Raw genomic sequence first — 20,994 nt, 5'->3', positions numbered from 1 at the left:
GCAGCCTGGGGGTCAAAACAATAACAGTTAAACAATAACAACAATGAAAAACTTACAAATTATATTATAGTAGTAATATTAGTATTTATAATACTAATAATATTGTAGTAATCGTAGAATTGTTAATATACTATTATTTGCTACTACCATTCATACTACTGCTACTACTACCTTTACTAGTGATAAATCGTATTATTAATATTAGTATAGTACTATTAATAAATCTACTATTGATTATACTGTTACAATAACAATTAATAGTAGATTGTTTTAGTGATAGTAGTTGTAGTAGTGGTAATAGTTATAGTAGTATACTGTATTATACTTTTAGTACTACTACTATTAATATTACTGCTACTACCATCTTTACTGGCAGTACTAGCAATAAACAGTATTATTATTATTATTATTATTATCATTATTATTATTATCATTAGTAGTAGTTGTAGTACTTATAATAGCAGCAGTATTGTATATCGGATGTAGTAATAATCGTAGTGTTAATATTAGTACTGTATTACTACATCAATGCATACTACTGCTACTACTACCATTATTACCAGTGCTATTGATAAATTGTATTATTATTATTATTATTATTATTAGTAGTAGTAGTAGTAGTAGTAGTAGTAGTAGTAGTAGTGTTGGCAGTGGCAATAGTAGTAGTGTTCATATTAATAGACTATTATTACTAAAAATAATAATACTACAATTAATACTACTGTTACTACAACCATTAATACAAGTACTATCATTAATCGTTGTATAAGTAGCAGTATTTGTGGTACTAGTGTTGTGGTATTGGTAATAGTAATAGTAGTAGTGTTAATATGGAACATTTATTACTAGTACTATTAATATTACTGCTTCTACCTTTACCAGTAGTACTGGTGTTTGTGAAAACAATTCAATTCAATTCAATTCATTTTTATTTGTATAGCGCTTTTAACAATGAACATTGTCTCAAAGCAGCTTTACACAGATAATGCGGTGATTAAAAATGAATATGTTCTTTATGAGTAAGTTTGTCCCTGATGAGCGAGCCGGTGGCGACTGGCAACTGTGGCAAGGAAAAACTCCCCGAGATGGCATAAGGAAGAAACCTTGAGAGGAACCAGACTCAAGAGGGAACCCATCCTCATCTGGGTTACACCGAATGTCCATTTGTGGCAGGTATACAATGTTGCGGGGTGCAGTGATGATGATCAAAAGCGAAATGTATTTCTGAGTCAGTGTAGGAGATGTTGACATCAACTACAGTCCAATCCATCCTCAAAGCTCCCGTTCTTACTCCGGAATTTCATGGAACCACCCAAGGCGTTGATGACAAACCTTCCCCAGCTGCACAGAGTGGCCTCCAGTTAACATTATTATTATTATTATTATTATTATTATTATTATTATTATTATTATTATTGTAATTACTGTACTGTAACTAACTAGTATTCGCAGTAGAAGTGGTACTAGTGTTGTGGTATTGGTAATAGTAATAGTAGTAGTTTTAATATAGTACTTCTAATACCACTACTATTAATATTAATGCTACTTCCTTTACCAGTAGTACTGATGTTTGTGAAAACATTATTATTATTATTATTATTATTATTATTATTAATATTGTAATTACTGTAACTATCGTAATTAGTGTAACTACTGTATTGTTTTTTGCTTTTTCTTTTGTATTTATACACTGTGATGTATATATTTGTACTATGTCTCTACTTTATATGTTTTATATGTCTACGTTATATGTTTGTTTTGTTTTTTTGCTGCTGTAACATAAATATTTCCACACTGTGGGACTAATAAAGGTATATCTTATTATTATTATTATTATTATTATTATTATTATTATTATTATTATCATTATTATTATTATTATTATTATTATTATTAGTAGTAGTAGTAGTAATAGTTGTAGTGGTAGTATTAATGTTAGTACGCCTTTTATTACTACTACTTATACAACTGCTACTGTTACCATTTTTGTTACTTGTGATAGTTGAAGTAGTGATTGTAGTACGTGGTAGTATTTTTCAGTGGTCCTTCAGCAATTAAAGCTCTTGGTAACAGTACAGAAGTACAGTGGTTCATGTCCCAGCACCACACTGTACCCCATCTGCTTCACAGGTCGTATCATAGCTAACTCTGTGTTCTGACTGCACATTTTTTACATGCTGAGGTGTGCAAATAAAATAATTTTACTGTACTCTAGTGAATACGTAACAGCAAAAAGTCTTTGATTTCTCCTTAATGTAATAGTAGGAAATTGTAGTAGTGGTAGTAGTAGTAGGATAATATATGGTTATAAATATAGATTCTTAAGATATAAGTAACATGTAAACTAATTTACTGAGCTAATCGAGTGTATTCTAAGCAGTCACTTTTTTAAAAAAAATTACCTGAATAAAAATGAAAGCTCTGGCAACAAAGCTGTACTGGCTGATGCAAAGTGTTTAGGTTTGGCAGTCTGGTGTTCACAGCGCCCCCTGAAGGACCAGAGGATAAATTAGAGCACTACTAATTCTAAACTAACATTAAGGCCCTCATCAGACCTGAAACTAACATTAACATTAATCAGGACTATGGTCACATATGGTTTTTAATGCATTTCCACACTGTTAAAAGTCCCTATTACAGCTTAGTAGTATGAATCTGATAAAAACAAATTAAGTTGCTTTTATCAGATTTATACTAATAAGCAGTAATGGGGATATAGGCCTTGTTTAGGGGCCCAGAAGTGGTAGATTAGTGTAGGTGTGATCTGATCTCACAACCATCAGATCCAAAGTCCAATGCCTTAACCACAAAGCTGCCACGTCCCATATAACAAACTGTACATGATGATCAGGTGTCCACATATTTTTGGCATGTAGTGTTTAGCACAATTAACTGAACGACTCACAAATAACTGAACAACTCATTATTAATTACACTCAAATTTTGTGTAAAAGTAAATGTTGTTGTCTAAGTCATATAAGTTCAGTATTGAAGAACACAATTAGACTAGGAACACATAAAGTAAGTTATTGAGGGACAACCTTTGGCTCTGGTTCTACAGATACTCCGTTCAGGATAAAAGAATGACAGAAGATGGACTGATGAATGGACTGGATGTTTTTGCTTCCCAAAAACATCCAGGTAAGGAAATTGTGGATGATGGTGGGAGAGTTTCTAGGTACAAAGAGGCCTACAGTGAACTGGTGTACCATCAGAGGTGAATTGTCCTAAATTTTCTAGTGGTCCAGGATTTGGTTCTACTGAAACTCTGTAGACAGCAACTGGATTAATAAATGAATGAATGAATGATGCTACACAGAAACCAGGTGTCAAGGTCCTTCACGAATGATTAGAAACATTCCCAGGACCTCACTAATAAGAACACACCAATCAACATAATATATTTGTAATAATGTATGGATTCCAGGAGTCAACAATCATATGCATTCACTCAAACATGTCAGTGATGAAAAGCAAAAAAAAAGCAAAGAAAAATGCGAAAACCCTCCACAAAAAAGCACCATGCACTGACTTGCACAAAGAAACCGGAACAAGCGTCCAGCCGAACCCACAATCTGATTGGATGAGCCTGCGGATCCTCAGAACGGCGCAGCCAATCAGATTAACGTTTGTATCCAGCGACCACGTCTGGGTTTGTTGTTGTAGCATGTAGGCGCTTTAGATGATCTAAAATGATCAAAATAACCGACAAACTTTGTGTACAACATTAACGACACTTTTTGGGGGGCTTTAAAAAAAAAAAAAAAAACTGTATTACAGGTAGGTAAGGGAGATCTATCGGAAAGCTACCCGGCACTAATTACATTATCTAGGGACATTTTAGATTTATCTTAGCCGGAGTGTTGTTTGCCGTCGAGTTAAATACCCATCGCGGGTAGGACAGGGTGGACCAAGTCTATTTATCTGTACAGGGTGTTTTAGAAACTAGTTTATAAGATTATTGGGCCCGTTATTGTGGGAGAATAAAAACAGAAGTATCTGTTAGCCTGCTAGCTAGAATCATCGCAGCGCTGAATCATGGGCTCGGTACTCGGCCGAAGGATTGCCGGGGTGGAAGATATCGATATCCAGGCGAATTCCGCCTACAGATTTCCTCCTAAATCTGGTAAGTTTGTTTCCCCAAATCATTTAGATAGTCTTGGATTTAATATCAGTTCTCTAAATCCTACCTGTAAGCCAAAGTTCAACAAGATCACACTCTGTGCATTACCTGGAGCTTGGACCCTTTTTCATTTTGGATTTCCCTCTTCTATATTGTTGACTGTCAAAGCTTGTTTTCTACATTTCATAGTCTAATGTAATTAAGAATGTTATAAAAAATCTCTATAAACACTGTAATTGGGTTTAGTAGATTTTAATAGTAGATCTGTGAGGTTCCTGAACAACTCAAGAACTTTGAGGAAGGATTTGGACTGTAATCAAAAACACTGCTATGATCTGGTGAATTCAGTTTTATTTGCGTAACAATGGACATTATCCCAAAGCAGCTTTACAAACATAAATAGGTTATAAAATATCAAATTTATTTTTATCACTTATGAGCGAGCCAGTCTTGACTTTGGCAACAACTCCCTTAGATGTTCACGTGGAACCATCCTCATCAGAGGTAGGGCGGCTGGAAGGATCAGGTGGATCTGTAAAGGGATGTGATAGAATAAATGCACCGGATTATCATATCCACTATTCATTCAAACCTGGTTACAGCATGAGGATAAGTAAAGGCAGCCCCAGAGCATGATACTGCCACCACCATGCTTCACAATGGTGTTTTTTTCTTTATTAGGTAAAATGCTGTCCTGGTTATGCATTAAACATTATGTTTAAAAACATCTACGTTAGCCTCATCAGCCCAAATCACATTTTTGCTACGCGCTTTGTGGTGATATGGTATATTATGGTATGTTATGGTACATTATGTTTATAGGAAATAGCTTTTTTTATGGTCAACCCGACACTGTAGAAAAATAGAAGAGATTATTGTCCTATGCAGAGAGTGACAAGTATTCTCCCTATATTCTTGCATTTGCTTTAACGTTGCTTTAGTGTTGCCCCTATTTATAATTTTGTGATGGTTTAACTGTGGTGATTCATCACTTGTTACTTTTTACCTGTACATCTTACATTTTCAGCATTTGGTAGACACTCTTATCCAGATCATACAATTATCTCTTATAAACAACTGAGAGTTGAGGTTTAAGGGCAGTTGAGGGATAATGGCTTTGCTTAGGGGTCTATGATTGGCACCTTGTGGTCAGAAGTCCAACATCTTAACCACTTCCACTGTTGCTTATTGCATTCACGGGGTCCTATTTCAAATCTTATGTTTTGGAAAATCTTTTGTCCCCCTGAGGGCTTCAGCAGTGTGAGGACGATGGAGATAATACAAGAGAAACAGCAGATTTTTATTTGGGTTGTTACTTTTGGGGTTTATTTGATTATTTTTTGGTTTATTACTATATATGTTTTATTTTGGTGTGAATAAGAATCATGCAATTGTTGACCATTGTGTGATAATTGTTACTGTACATGAGTTTCAATATGACTGTGCTGCTTGACCACATTAAGCGGAAAAAGATGCGAGTTGTGATTTGATCAGGGGTGTGTAGATATTTTATATCTACTCCGGATGCACAATTATGTAAGCTCCTAACTGTTTTAGTGAACTGACCGCTTAGTTCTTCTTCTTTTTTTTTCTTCTTAAAGGGAACTACTTTGCTAGTCACTTCTTCATGGGAGGGGAGAAGTTTGATACCCCTCACCCTGAAGGTTACCTTTTCGGTGAGAACATGGATCTCAATTTCCTAGGCAACCGTCCTGTGCAGGTAGAGAAAAACAAAGCACCATTTTAAAGCGCTATAGCCATGCTGTCATATTTTCCCATCTGTTGTTTATGAGTCACGACCGTCCCTGTTAACGTCACCGTCTAGTTTCCGTACGTGACCCCGGCACCGCACGAGCCCGTGAAGACTCTGAGAAGCCTCGTGAACATTAGGAAGGACTCCTTGCGCCTTGTCAGGTGTGGAATTTCTTTCAAATATTTATTACTCTGAATATAACTGATAAGTATCAGATGTCTCATTCAGGAGACTAGAATTTCAGTTTCATATAATACACGTAGAAGCGCTACTGACCTGTACTATGTAATGTAAAAAAAAAAAAATTGCCCACATGATGGATGTATTGAATAACGTTTAAGTATGTCATGTATAGATATAAAGATGATGGCGATACACCCACTGAGGAAGGAGACAAACCCAAGTCTTTATACGGAGTGGAGTTTACTTTTGACTCGGATGCCCGAGTAGCCATGACTATCTACTGCCAGGCGTTTGAGGAATTCTCCAACGGAATGGCCGTGTGAGTGTTTTCTCAAACCGTATTTCACGTTTCACATCCATGCATCACCTTTGTGGTTAAGGCTCTGGGTTACTGATCGGAAGGTCAGGGGTTCAAACCCCAGTATCGCCAAGCTGCCACTTTTGGGCCCTTGAGCAAGGCCCTTAACCCTCTGACCTTTCACTGTGTTGTAATGTATGTGTGACAAATAAAGGCAATTCTATTCCATTCTCGATCACTAATTGTGTTCAAATGGCAGCATTATCATTTAAATCCAGTCTGCGTTTTCACCCTTTTATGTACAAAGCTGCAGATAATTCCGAAAGAAACCATTTATTTTTTTTGTTTCATCCATTTGGTCATGTTTTTTCATTTCGCCCCAGGCTTAAAATAAATCACATCTGTAAATCTGAGCAATTTCCGAGCTCCTAGCAACAAGCCGTTTCTATGGAAATGAAGCCAGATTTCTATCGAGAAAAGAGAAAAACCTGTGTGTCCGTGTCTTGTAGATTTTGACAATCTTTGATTAATGAGCTACTTAGGTTCTTATTTGTTCCTCCAGATTTCAGTTAATAATTTTTTGTTTTTATAGAACAGGCATCGAGGAGAACTGCACGCTGGAACAATTCGATCTTCACCGATATGAAATTACAGTCTACTTATGTGTTTGTGGTTTTAAAAATCAATCTTCATTTTACATTTTGCCTTTTCCTCTTTATTTAGTTATAATCCCAAGAGTCCCGCTATGGTGTCTGAGACAGTGCACTACAAGCGAGGAGTGAGCCAGCAGTTCTCCTTACCCTCCTTCAAGATCAATTTTTCTGAATGGAAGGAGGAAGATGTAAGTGATGCTCTCACTCGTCATTAATGGAAAAAAAAAATCATTGTGCTCTTTAACATTCATCAGTGTTTGTCTTCTGCACATCTCTTATCTGAATTTAATAAAAAAAAAAAAAACACCAGATTCAGTGCCCTCCTCCATTAACATTGGCACCCTTTGGCAAATATAAGCAAGAAGGCTGTTAAAATTTTTTTTCTTTTCGTTCAGCAGCCTATTGATCGTTTCTTCTAAAAAAAAAAAAAAAAAAAGAAAATGGCAAATACTTGGCTCTCATGAATATCAAACAATTTCAAACACTATATATATATATATATATATATATATATATATATATATATATATATATATATATATATATATATATATATATATATATATACAGTGAGGAAAATAAGTATTTGAACACCCTGCTATTTTGCAAGTTCTCCAACTTAGAAATCATGGAGGGGTCTGAAATTGTCATCGTAGGTGCATGTCCACTGTGAGAGACATAATCTAAAAAAAAAAATCCAGAAATCACAATATATGATTTTTAAACTATTTATTTGTATGATACAGCTGCAAATAAGTATTTGAACACCTGTCTATCAGCTAGAATTCTGACCCTCAAAGACCTGTTAGTCTGCCTTTAAAATGTCCACCTCCACTACATTTATTATCCTAAATTAGATGCACCTGTTTGAGGTCGTTAGCTGCATAAAGACACCTGTCCACCCCATACAATCAGTAAGAATCCAACTACTAACATGGCCAAGACCAAAGAGCTGTCCAAAGACACTAGAGACAAAATTGTACACCTCCACAAGGCTGGAAAGGGCTACGGGGAAATTGCCAAGCAGCTTGGTGAAAAAAGGTCCACTGTTGGAGCAATCATTAGAAAATGGAAGAAGCTAAACATGACTGTCAATCTCCCTCGGACTGGGGCTGCAAGATCTCACCTCGTGGGGTCTCAATGATCCTAAGGAAGGTGAGTAATCAGCCCAGAACTACACGGGAGGAGCTGGTCAATGACCTGAAAAGAGCTGGGACCACCGTTTCCAAGGTTACTGTTGGTAATACACTAAGACGTCATGGTTTGAAATCATGCATGGCACGGAAGGTTCCCCTGCTTAAACCAGCACATGTCCAGGCACGTCTTAAGTTTGCCAATGACCATTTGGATGATCCAGAGGAGTCATGGGAGAAAGTCATGTGGTCAGATGAGACCAAAATAGAACTTTTGGGTCATAATTCCACTAAACGTGTTTGGAGGAAGAAGAATGATAAGTACCATCCCAAGAACACCATCCCTACTGTGAAGCATGGGGGTGGTAGCATCATGCTTTGGGGGTGTTTTTCTGCACATGGGACAGGGCGACTGCACTGTATTTAGGAGAGGATGACCGGGGCCATGTATTGCGAGATTTTGGGGAACAACCTCCTTCCCTCAGTTAGAGCATTGAAGATGGGTCGAGGCTGGGTCTTCCAACATGACAATGACCCGAAGCACACAGCCAGGATAACCAAGGAGTGGCTCTGTGGGAAACATATCAAGGTTCTGGTGTGGCCTAGCCAGTCTCCAGACCTAAACCCAATAGAGAATCTTTGGAGGGAGCTCAAACTCCGTGTTTCTCAGCGACAGGCCAGAAACCAGACTGATCTGGAGAAGATCTGTGTGGAGGAGTGGGCCAAAATCCCTCCTGCAGTGTGTGCAAACCTGGTGAAAAACTACAGGAAACGTTTGACCTCTGTAATTGCAAACAAAGGCTACTGTACCAAATATTAACATTGACTTTCTCAGGTGTTCAAATACTTATTTGCAGCTGTATCATACAAATAAATAGTTTAAAAAAATCATACATTGTGATTTCTGGAGTTTTTTTTTTTGGTTATGTCTCTCACAGTGGATATGCACCTACGATGACAATTTCAGACCCCTCCATGATTTCTAAGTGGGAGAACTTGCAAAATAGCAGGGTGTCCAAATACTTATTTTCCTCACTGTATATATATATATATATATATATATATATATATATATATATATATATATATATATATATATATATATATATATATATATATATATACACACACACACAGTACAGACCAAAAGTTTGGACACACCTTCTCATTCAAAGAGTTTTCTTTATTTTCATGACTATGAAAATTGTAGATTCACACTGAAGGCATCAAAACTATGAATTAACACATGTGGAATTATATACATAACAAAAAAGTGTGAAGCAACTGAAAATATGTCATTTTGTAGGTTCTTCAAAGTAGCCACCTTTTGCTTGATTACTGCTTTGTACACTCTTGGCATTCTCTTGATGAGCTTCAAAAGGTAGTCACCTGAAATGGTTTTCACTTCACAGGTGTGCTCTGTCAGGTTTAATAATTGTGATTTCTTGCCTTATAAATGGGGTTGGGACCATCAGTTGTGTTGTGCAGAAGTCAGGTGGATACACAGCTGATAGTCCTACTGAATAGACTGTTAGAATTTGTATTATGGCAAAAAAAAAAGCAGCTAAGTACAGAAAAACGAGTGGCCATCATTACTTTAAGAAATGAAGGTCAGTCAGTCTGAAAAATCTGGAAAACTTTGAAAGTGTCCCCAAGTGCAGTCACAAAAACCATCAAGCGCTACAAAGAAACTGGCTCACATGCGGACCGCCCCAGGAAAGGAAGACCAAGAGTCACCTCTGCTGGGGAGGATAAGTTCATCCGAGTAACCAGCCTCAGAAATCGCAGGTTAACAGCAGCTCAGATTAGAGACCAGGTCAATGGCACACAGAGTTCTAGCAGCAGACACATCTCTACAACAACTGTTAAGAGGAGACTGTATGAATCAGGCCTTCATGGTAGAATATCTGCTAGGAAACCACTGCTAAAGAAAGGCAACAAGCAGAAGAGACTTGTTTGGGCTAAAGAACACAAGGAATGGACATTAGACCAGTGGAAATCTGTGTTTTGGTCTGATGAGTCCAAATTTGAGATCTTTGGTTTCAACCACCGTGTCTTTGTGCGAAGCAGAAAGGTGAACGGATGGACTCTACATGCCTGGTTCCCACCGTGAAGCATGGAGTAGGAGGTGTGATGGTGTGGGGGTGCTTTGCTGGTGACACTGTTGGGGATTTATTCAAAATTGAAGGCATACTGAACCAGCATGGCTACCCCAGCATCTTGCAGCGGCATGCTATTCCATCCGGTTTGCGTTTAGTTGGACCATCATTTATTTTTCAACAGGACAATGACCCCAAACACACCTCCAGGCTGTGTAAGGGCTATTTGACCAAGAAGGAGAGTGATGGGGTGCTGCGCCAGATGACCTGGCCTCCACAGTCACCGGACCTGAACCCAATCGAGATGGTTTAGGGGTGAGCTGGACCGCAGAGTGAAGGCAAAAGGGCCAACAAGTGCCAAGCATCTCTCGGGGAACTCCTTCAAGACTGTTGGAAGACCATTTCAGGTGACTACCTCTTGAAGCTCATCAAGAGAATGCCAAGAGTGTGCAAAGCAGTAATCAAAGCAAAAGGTGGCTACTTTGAAGAACCTACAATATGACATTTTTCAGTTGTTTCACACTTTTTTGTTATGTATATAATTCCATATATAATTCCACATGTGTAATTCATAGTTTTTATGCCTTCAGTGTGAATCTACAATTTTCATAGTCATGAAAATAAAGAAAACTCTTTGAATAAGAAGGTGTGTCCAAACTTTTGGTCTGTACTGTATATATAAATCTTTGGTAAATATATGTGCCCCAAGTATTGGCACCCCCTATACATTTTTTTTTAAGTAAAATACATTTGAAAAATCCAGTGCAATTGATATATGAAATTATATATATATATATATATATATATATATATATATATATATATATATATATATATATATATATATATATATATATATATACACACACACACACACATTTAATTGTATAAAATAAATATTGTTTGTTGAACAGAGGAATATAAATGACATGCAGCATGAAATAATTATAATTCTATATGTTGTTGCCAGACACACACTTATTTTCTTGCTCAGAGAACGAAAGATCACATAAATAAGCCCCGGGACAGCAGGGCTTAAGTGTATCAGGTTAGTCATTACCTGTCTAGCCCGTCCTCAAACAGTGCAGACGCATAAACCCTAAACCACACCCCCACCATCTGAATAATATTTGTCTACAAAGTGCATGACCTCATCTACAATTGCGTCTCAATCAAAACAGAGACGCTTCACGTATATTCCTAAGAACTTTGTGTACTATACTTAGACCAAAAATTCAATAAAAGTTATTTCTTTCTAATCTCAGATCTCGCCCTCGATAACTAATCTTGTCTTGAACAAAGCTGCTCGGGATTGTCGAATTTCCATTTTTTAACGTAACGTTGGTGCAGGAAGGTATTTTCAGTAGTAGATAATCTGTAACTACACTGGCACACTACTGTTCTGTAATCAGCTCATCGTAATACACTGATCGCTAGGTTTGTAAGGACACTTTTTTTCCCTGCATCATTTGGGGATGCATTGTTACACCCCTGATAATGTTCACTAGCTCCATCTAGTGGTAGCCTAATTCTTTAAGGTTTTGGATCAGAAGGTCATGAGTTCAAATCCTACCACCAACAAACTACTAGGGCCCTTGAGCAAGACCCTTCACCCTCCACTGCTCAGTTCTACAAATTAGCTAATCGTAAGTCATAAATATGAGACGTTGTCATGAATGTGTATGTAAATGCAATAAAATGACAAAAGTATTAAACGCTGCTCTGACGCCCTTCGATAACTTCGTAACTTGACCATATTACTGGGTGCTATACAGTATAGACTTTTATTGTTGTTTTATTTTTGTAAAACAAACTTCAATAATGTTCTAACAGATAGCTGTTTTCTTAGAGCTGTCTATACAGTTGTGAGAATCCGAACTACCCAGAGACAAAAAGCCCATAAACTAGGACACGTGCCACTATTTAAAATGGATTGCGTGTGCTAACAAGTTGCCTGCCTTCATTATTTTATTTGTACCTGACCGAAAAAGAATCAGAGTCCCATACACAACTGCACAACTGCGTAAACAACCAACAAGAGTCCCAGTCAAATGAGTCCTCCCCATGTGAATAGAGAGGAGGAAAAGAGGAGGAAATAGCATGAAGTACACAGATGAGCTGGAAGAAGAAATAAAAAAAAAGGTTTCAGGGTTCAGTTGTGTACTTATACACAACTGAATATATATATTTTTTTTCTTGTTTCTCCATATACAGTATGATTTTATACACAGACAGATCAGACATAACATTATATTATAACATCATGAGCGGTGAAGTGAATAACACTGATTATCTCTGTTCGTGGGTGGGAAATATTAGGCAGCAAGTCAACATTTTGTCCTCAAAATTGACGTGTAAGCAAGAAGCATGAAAAATGGGCGAGGATTTGAGTGACCAAGGGCCAGTCTGTGACGTCTAGACGACTGGGTCAGAGCATCTCCGAAACCGCAGCTCTTGTGGTCTGTTTTCCGGTCTGCAGTGGTCTGTTTTCCGGTCTGCAGTGGTCAGTATTTAATTCTTCCAAGAAAGGAACATTGGTGATCCAGCAACCGGGTCCGATCCAACAGACGAGCACCTGTAGCTCAAATTGCTGAAGATGTTGATGCTGTTAATGCTCGATGGGTCAGAATTTTTTTGGCAGCAAAAGGGAGACCAACACAATATTAAGCAGGGGGTCATAATGTTACACCTGATTCGAGTGCGTGTATATAAATATATATCTAAATAACGAGCCTTTAATGTTGCACTGTCATTCCAGCTGAACTTTGATCTGGACAGAGGTGTTTTCCCCATGGTCATCCAGGCCGTAGTGGACGAAGGAGACGGTATGTGGATATGCAGCTGTCTTACGGAATGTTCTGTGTTCGAAATGTCCACGTATGATGGGTGCTAACGGAGGTTTTCTCTTTGCAGATTGTTTGGGACACGCACACGTGCTGTTGGCTGCCTTCGAGAGAGTACGTAAAGCTAAACCTAGATTTGAGACCGTCATTTTCAGTAGCAGAATGGATATAGTCAGGCCCAGAAACAGCATGTTTAGATTAAATAACACATCGGCATGCCGAATTTTCATTTTGATTTGAGGTTGTTTGTATCCAAATCAGATATAAATAGTATTTAATATGAATTTTAGTAATTAACTTAGTAAATATTAAAATACTAAATCGAAAGCAATCGTTTTGGCCCGGAATGATCTGCAAACAAAGTCTGGAGCAACAGGTTTTTTGAGGCTAATCTTCTTCCTTGTCTATCAAATTGCAGCATGTTGATGGCAGCTTCTCGGTGAAGCCTCTAAAGCAGAAACAAATTGTGAGTAATATTTTAAATGTTTGAGACTGAAAAGAGAATGAGGTCAAATATCAGGGACCAATTTTTAGTTTGTTTCCTTGATGTTGATGATGTTGCTGGATGTTTTCAGGTGGATCGGGTTAGTTATCTTCTCCAGGAGATCTACGGCATTGAAAATAAGAACAACCAGGAGACAAAGGTGGGTATAATCAGCATGATTGTTAGGACTGTAGAGTGTATCGTTTGCTAATCATAATACAATCAGATCTTATCTATTGCAGTACTGATCTTGCCGAGTTCTGAGTAACAAGCTCGCACTTTATCAGAGGTTAACTGTAGAGAGCTCGTTGGCTTCGCTACAGGAAATGAGAGGCAGGCATTGGTTTCTACCGGCTGCTTTTGTCACAGCTACACTTTTTGTGTAACCCAACACTTTTCTGTGTATCCAGCTCTGTTTTTCTCTCTATCCATTCACTTTTCTCAACAATCAATAACCCAGAATTATATTCATGTGTAAAGTACAAACCAGTGCAGCAACATAGTTGAGTTTATGAGCATGCTGGGACATTGGGTCTGTAACTACATGCACTATATTGCCAAAAGTATTGGGTCACCTGACCTTTCCTGCTATATGTGGTTCTTTTCCAAACTGTTACCACAAAGCTGCAGGCACTCAATTGTTTGGGACTTTGCATTCACTTGAGAAAACCCAAACCTGTTTCATGGCAGTGCCCCTGTGCACAAAGTGAGCTCCTTAAAGATCTGGTTTACATGCTTTAGAGAGGAAGATCTTGCTGCTATAGAGCTTTATTCTCATCCCTACTGAACACCTTTGGGATGAATGTGAATGCTGACTGCACCCCAGGTCTCCTCACCTCACCTACATCAGTATCTGCCTTTCGTAACACCCTTGTGGGTGATGAACACAAACATTTATAAGCACACTCCAAAATCTCTCTTCCCAGAAGAGTGGAGGGAATTATAAGGGAAAATTGGGACTAAATGTGGGAAGCAATGATCAAAAATCCCATACCATACTGATGACCAGGTGACCCAATACTTTTGGTAGTAAAGTGTATCTTATATACATAAATAAATATTGGTGAGATATATGGACCCTTTAGTATTTCTAAAAAAGAAAGGGAACTTTGATATTATAGAATCGAGCATCCTACCAACCAGATGCTGCTTTTTTTTCCCCCCTCGATCTAACACTTTTTAATGGCGTAACATTTGGAAGAACATGAACTAGGTACCGTATTAATCATCAGTATTGTTCATTAAATATAATATAGAGATTATTACTTTATTGATAGGTAGATAGTTTAGCTGAGATGAAATGAACACTGCAAAGATGGAGCTCCTCAGACCAATGATTTCTCTAACTGTGTGAATCAACAAGTGTCTACTGTTTCTTTGTAAAATTAATAAATATCAGTAAAAATTGACGTTTTTTTAATGGACACAACATTTCTGGCTTGCTATATAGACCTCCGGAATGCAGCAGACATCCGAGAGACATGTTTAGAGAGATATGGGCTTTGATATGACTATTAAATAGGGGTGTAACGGTACACCAAACTCACGGTTCGGTACGTACCTCGGATTTTAAGTCGTGTTTCAGGACAATTTCGGTACAGTTCGGGGAAGAAACGCAAAACATTAAGATTGGTTACATTTGTGAACATCAACAGTTTACATTTTTGAAAAGATTTTAAATGAAATACCTGCTCGTTTAAAAAAAAACATTAATAGTAAAAATGAAATGAATGCAATACACTTTTTTTATTCTATTGATAAAATTGCATAATCGATTAAATTAATAAAAAATTTATATATATATATTATTTTATTTATTTATTTTTTTTAATAAAAATAAATGAATGGAAAAATGTAATAACATTTTTTTCATTTGTTAGAACCCATAATTGGTAATACAGATGTGTGTGTGTGTGTGTGTGTGTGAGTGTGTGTGTGTGTGTGTTTTACATTTAATGTTAAATTTTCTAAAGAATTTTCAGCATACTGTAACAAATGTCTTCATTCCTTCAACCCTTCCTTTATTCACGTCCTTGATATATGAAATTGTCAGGACTTTCTCCTTTTAAAAGAGAAATTCTTGAAACCGTACATAAAATGGTAATAAATCTATAGCGCTAGCGTTAGCGATGATCAGGAAGCGGCGTGATTTCGCACATGCGCCAAACAACACACTACAAATCGTATTTCCGGTGCGCAGTGTGCAGCCACAGTGACACTGCGCTAACTCTAGTTTCTTTTTCTTTTTTAGATCCCTGGGATTGTTGTGGATGTTTTCAAGTTTAATAACAATATAAAAAAATAAATGCGCTTACAGAGTGAGGTGGAGTCTAAACGTTCCGGAGGGAACTCAGATTTATGTTCTGCACATAAAAGGATTGCATTCGTGTACCGAACCGAAAGCCGTGTACCGAAAAGTTTTGGTACATGGTTCATGTAACGTTACAACTGTGGTTCTAAAGCTTCTGTTCGATTTCTTCCTTCAGCCATCGGATGATGAGAACAGTGACAACAGTAACGAGTGTGTGGTGTGTCTGTCGGACCTGCGGGACACACTCATCCTGCCCTGTAGACACCTGTGTCTTTGTAACTCATGCGCAGATACACTGCGCTACCAGGCGAACAACTGCCCCATCTGCAGACTACGTATGTACAAGCGATGCTGTTGTGTTTGGTTATAAAATTGTTGGAGTGGTTATATACAGATTGGGAAATGTGTGTGTGTGTGTGTAGCATTTCGTGCCCTGCTGCAGATCAGAGCAGTGAGGAAAAAGCCCGGGGCGCTTTCTCCTGTCTCTTTCAGCCCTGTTCTCGCTCAGAGCATGGACCATGATGAGCACTCGGTACGTCTTTTTCACTCCTTTGCATTCAACAAGGTCTATTGCTGTCAAAGTAATAAATGTGCATATGTATGTTTTTTTTTTTTCATTTAGAGCTCAGACTCGGTTCCTCCAGGCTTTGAACCCATTTCCCTTTTGGAGGCTCTCAATGGCCTCACAGCCATGTCCCCTGGTGTGCCATCAGCCCCGCTGTACGACGAAATCAACTTTTCCGGCAGCCTGAGTGGAGACAGCAGGCAGCTGAGCTCTCCTGAACACTCTGGAGAAAGCAGCCTTCAAAAGGGCAAAGTTAGCAAGTCACCAGACAGGTACCGAGCTTAAAGCCTTTTATTTACAGCAAAGCCACACCTCAAAACCTTTATCGAGCTTCATGTAGCGTATAATCATGTTAAGATAAAGGGATCAGGTATCTGCTGAAGCGTGCCGGATCTAAAAGCTGTTCTCTGACCTCTCCGTAGCACGCTCCGCTCACCTTCATCACCTATTCAGGAGGAAGACGAGGAGAAGCTGTCGGAGATGTCTGACGCACAGGCCCACACCATGCTGTCAAGCAGTCCAGCTCCGACTGAGGTCAGGTTCTCTGTCCAATCAGTGCTGGGTTTTTTCTTTCTGTTTTCTATTCTCACATACACTACCATTCTTTTTTTTTTCCCTTCTCTCTCTCTCTCAATTGTAGGGCACCGGTGCAGAGGATGCTCCTGATTCCCTTTCTCCAGAAGATGGTTAGTGCCAAGGACATTTTTCACTCTTTTTTTTTTTTTTTTTTCGGTTGTTTTGTCCAAAAACTTGGAAGAGCCAAAGCTAAAGATCAGATCCAGTATCCAGTGGCAATATTAGGGATCAGTTGAAAATGTTGGATTGTGATTAATTGGAACTGCAAACCAGTTCTGTAACAAATGTAGCCTAAAATTGCTTGTAACATAAAAATGAAATATTAATAAAAAATTAATAAGATATAATATTTATAATGAGGAAGCAAATAAGCACCTGGCGTGCAGCAGAGTGCAATTATATAATAACATAGTTGTGGATGATCTCAGCTCTACAATAGTCATTTACCAGCATCTATGCTGATGAGGTTTTCTTAAAAATAGAGGTTATATTATTGAGAGGAAGGAGTGTGATATGTGTCTTAATGTGTCTGTATTTGCTATGCTATGGTTGTTTGTCAAGTCAAGTCAAGAAGCTTTTTATTGCCATTTCAACCATAATCATGTAGCTGAAGCACTACACAATGAAATGAGACGTTTCTCCAGAACCCTGGTGCTACATAAACACAGCACAAAGCTACATACAGAACACAGCTAAGGACTAAAGAAAGTGTCCTCGCAGACAGTGCAGACAAAAGAGCGAGAGTCGAGAGGTGCAGAACAGCACGTAAACAGTACAATGTGATCATATATAATGTGGGTGGTGGATTGGATTGAGATTAGTAATGAGTGTGTGTTGAGTTCAGGTTGTGCAGTTCAGTAACGCACAGTTGAGTGTGTGAGTGTGTGTGTGTGTGTGTGTGTTTAGAGTAGTGGTTAAACAGACACACATTTCCCAGCCATAATCAAGTATTCAGACTGACCATGGGATCAATTATATGTATGTTTTGCTTTAACATGCATGCAGTGGTTAATTCCACTTTCAGATTTGGCTTCTTAATATAAAAATAATTATTAGTATTTTTATCAAATATGTTTTTCAAACATTTGGACTGTTAAAAAAAAAATCAAAGATAAATTAGAGGATACTTGAAAAATACCAGATAATTGTTTCATTTTCATTTTGAGTGGTCCAGAAAGAGAGAAAAAAATATGGAAAGGAAGGAGGGAAGGAATTAAATGATGAAAGAAAGGGAAAAAATTGGATGGATGGATGGATGGATGGATGGAAGGATGGAAGGAAGGAAGGAAGGAAGGAAAAAAGAAAATGAGAATAATTTTTGAAGGTCAGCTCTGATTGTAGTGCAGCTGTGAGGCTGGTTACTGGTTTGTATGAGTGCACTTGTGGAGATGGTTATGGTGGATACTCTGTCTGGTGCTTGTGTTTGGTGATGGTTGTCTTGTTGGAGTTTGTGATGTGATGTTTGGGTCTGTGCAGAGGACAGGGTGAATTCTGAAGGAGAGATGATGATGACCGATTGCATCAGCGAGCGCAGCAGTCTGACCAAAGCCGAGAGCGACCCACCCGGTGAGCAGCGTTTCGCATACACGGGGGGAAATTTATTTCTGATGCTGTTTTCCTCCTACTTGCTTGTTTGGCTGTGTCTTTCTGCCATCAACTTATGTCTGTTTTTCAAGCAGCCACCCAGATCACTTTATCTTGCTTTTTGTCAGCTACGCAATGTAACCTGAGTGCTGTATTCTCTTTTTTTCTCTCTGTTTCCTGCGTTTGTATTTTTTTTTTTCGCTTGCGTTCTCTTTTTTTTTTTTTTTTTTTGTTTCCTGCGTGGCCTTCAACCTGGCAGCTCTGGGTCCTGATTCCTGCTCTATTGGTATGGAAGAGTAACTCTGGTATGTAGGTCTTTCTGTCTCCTCCGTCTTCATGTTCTTCTCCGAGTCTTATACAAGCTAAATCATGGTCTCAACATGCCAACATTTTGAAGCCCTGAAGTTACATAATAATGATTCAGAAATTGATGAAAAGCATGACTGGTGTTTTTTTTTTGTTTTGTTTTGTTTTGTTTTGTTTTTTTTCTGCAGGTTTGTCGGGCTCCATGGAGAGTTTGATCACTCGGAGCACAAGCAGCTCTAGCCAGCCGCTGCTCTGTCCCATGAGCACTTTGCACATGGAGGACGACTAAATGGACCTTCATCCTTTTCTCTTCTCCTGACTTTGCCTAATCCTTCAATTCTCCAGTCCTATTCATTCAACCATCAGCAGCTAACCGGTTTCTACATGCTTTTTTTTTGTGTGCATTTCTGTTGTTTCATCTGTTCCGTAGCGCGTTTTTATTTATTTTAGTGTAAAACGACGGTCAGAAAATAAGAAGAAAATAGGATTTGTTCTCTTTGATCTTAACGTGGAAGAGTCATTAGTGAAGAAATAAAAAAATATTTAGGAGTATTACTACAGATTCATCACTAACCTGATACAGTTCACGTTCAAAGCACAATTTTGCAACTTATTGTATAATTATTAAATACTGTTTTCTTTTTTCATATTTTCTTCCATTCATATTTTAATGACTAAATGAAACCAGTGTTGATTATAATATAGAAATATTAAAGATACTAAATATTACACTTCTGTAAACTAAGCGAATTTGATATGAAGACGTGTTTTATAAGTCCTAAAGCTCAATCTCTTTTTTTTTCACATTTTTCTGAGTGACGGAGGGACCCTGAGCTTCTTTGGAAGACGTGCGTACGCGGAAGATCTGCTTTATTTTTTAGCAGTTTTATGACCAAATATATCGCTCCAAGTGCAATCACATCTTCCCCTCGGGCCATAGTCTGTCGGATGAACTCTAAACACTACGTTTTTTTTTTTTAAGTATCCATGAATGAAGTCATTCCTCGAACACATGTTCTCGTGAAGAAGAAATGCGGCTCATCACATGTAAGCTGTATTCATTCCGCATCCTGAATCCGAACCCACCACTATGTGCAGTGTCATGCAGCTGATTTGTAAATGCAGCATTGTGCAGAGAGGCATATGTGCCTTTAAAAAACACATCTGGCTACTTTGTGCTTTGAGCTGTTCAGGGCTTGTGATTAAAGAACACATTCGGAGGCTTGAGACGTGTGTATTCTTTCAGCTTTCCGCATACAAGCGTGCGTCGAAGTGGCTGGTGTTAACGTTTCTTGGATACTATGCGAATATTTCTAAAATGGTTTACCAATGTTTTATGACTAAAGCCACAATATTACATTATATAATATTACATTACATATTAATTGTGTGTGTGTGTGTGTGTGTGTGTGTGCACATGTGACAGCTATCGAGTGCGATCTGACAAGATTTATAATGAGCACATTGCTAATCGCTCTGTTAATAAAGTGCATATGCAATATGATAAGTGGCTTGACATGAAGATCAGACGACGCTCTGCATGATGTGTAAATAAAGATGATCTATTTAACACTCCGGTCTCTGAAAGACGATTCATTCTGTCTGTCTGATCATGTGCCATTTCAACTTTGATGATTCACCATGCTTTCATCAGGTTCCTTTAATTCTTATTTGATCTAAACATTGGGTCAGTTGTGGTTTGGAAACTCCACGTTAATATCATCAGTGTAATTCGATGTAATTCGTTACTGTACTCAAGTAGCGTTTTTGCGTATCTGTACTTTACTAAAGTTTTTCCATTTGGGGAGACTTTAACTTCACTACATTTCGAAGTCAAATATTGTACTTTTTATTCTATTGCTATTTTGTGAAATCGGCCATTCCTTTTTTATTTATGAAAACATAATAACTTAGCTGGTGGTGTAGAAACGACTCAGAGTCATGGGTTTTGCTTCTCCAGAATTATCAATCAACAAAAGCCAGAGCTGGTCTGTAGAGCAACTAACTCTCCAGTCTCATTTCCACATATGCTTGGACCACAAATCCATTTCAATACATCCTACTTCTTCATCCATACTGTTCA

General features: G+C 38.0%; 1 protein-coding gene across 2 annotated transcripts; it reads left to right on the top strand.

The window, feature by feature from the left end:
• The first annotated feature begins 3,575 nt into the window (after window positions 1–3,575).
• mgrn1b (mahogunin, ring finger 1b) lies at window positions 3,576–20,483 on the top strand. 2 transcript variants are annotated; one of them, XM_083524485.1, is made up of 17 exons: window positions 3,576–4,126; window positions 5,725–5,843; window positions 5,949–6,037; window positions 6,232–6,378; window positions 7,081–7,198; window positions 13,001–13,067; window positions 13,156–13,199; window positions 13,504–13,551; window positions 13,661–13,729; window positions 16,056–16,215; window positions 16,303–16,412; window positions 16,503–16,717; window positions 16,868–16,979; window positions 17,086–17,131; window positions 18,498–18,587; window positions 18,865–18,910; window positions 19,100–20,483. In XM_083524485.1, exons 1-16 carry the CDS (start codon window positions 4,039–4,041, stop codon window positions 18,903–18,905), a joined length of 1,563 nt encoding a protein of 520 aa, XP_083380611.1. In that variant the 5' UTR covers window positions 3,576–4,038; the 3' UTR covers window positions 18,906–18,910; window positions 19,100–20,483. The 2 variants fall into 2 exon arrangements, with proteins under 2 accessions (XP_083380611.1, XP_083380610.1); XM_083524484.1 differs by lacking the exon at window positions 18,865–18,910 and having other exon boundaries at window positions 3,587–4,126.
• The last annotated feature ends 511 nt before the right edge of the window (window positions 20,484–20,994 follow it).

Source organism: Silurus aristotelis, assembly GCF_946808225.1.
Source record: "Silurus aristotelis genome assembly, chromosome: 21".
NCBI classification, from domain to species: Eukaryota; Metazoa; Chordata; class Actinopteri; order Siluriformes; family Siluridae; genus Silurus; species Silurus aristotelis.
Note: the sequence above shows the minus strand (reverse complement) of the source record. Positions and strands in the feature narration are given on the sequence as shown.

What these genes read in the sequence shown, in the direction of transcription:
- mgrn1b (XM_083524484.1), top strand. Translation starts at nt 4,039, where the DNA reads ATGGGCTCGGTACTCGGCCGAAGGATTGCCGGGGTGGAAGATATCGAT. An exon ending in CTGCCCCATCTGCAGACTAC is followed by an intron (nt 16,216 to 16,302) that starts GTATGTACAAGC and finishes GTGTGTGTGTAG; the next exon opens with CATTTCGTGCCCTGCTGCAG. An exon ending in GTTAGCAAGTCACCAGACAG is followed by an intron (nt 16,718 to 16,867) that starts GTACCGAGCTTA and finishes ACCTCTCCGTAG; the next exon opens with CACGCTCCGCTCACCTTCAT.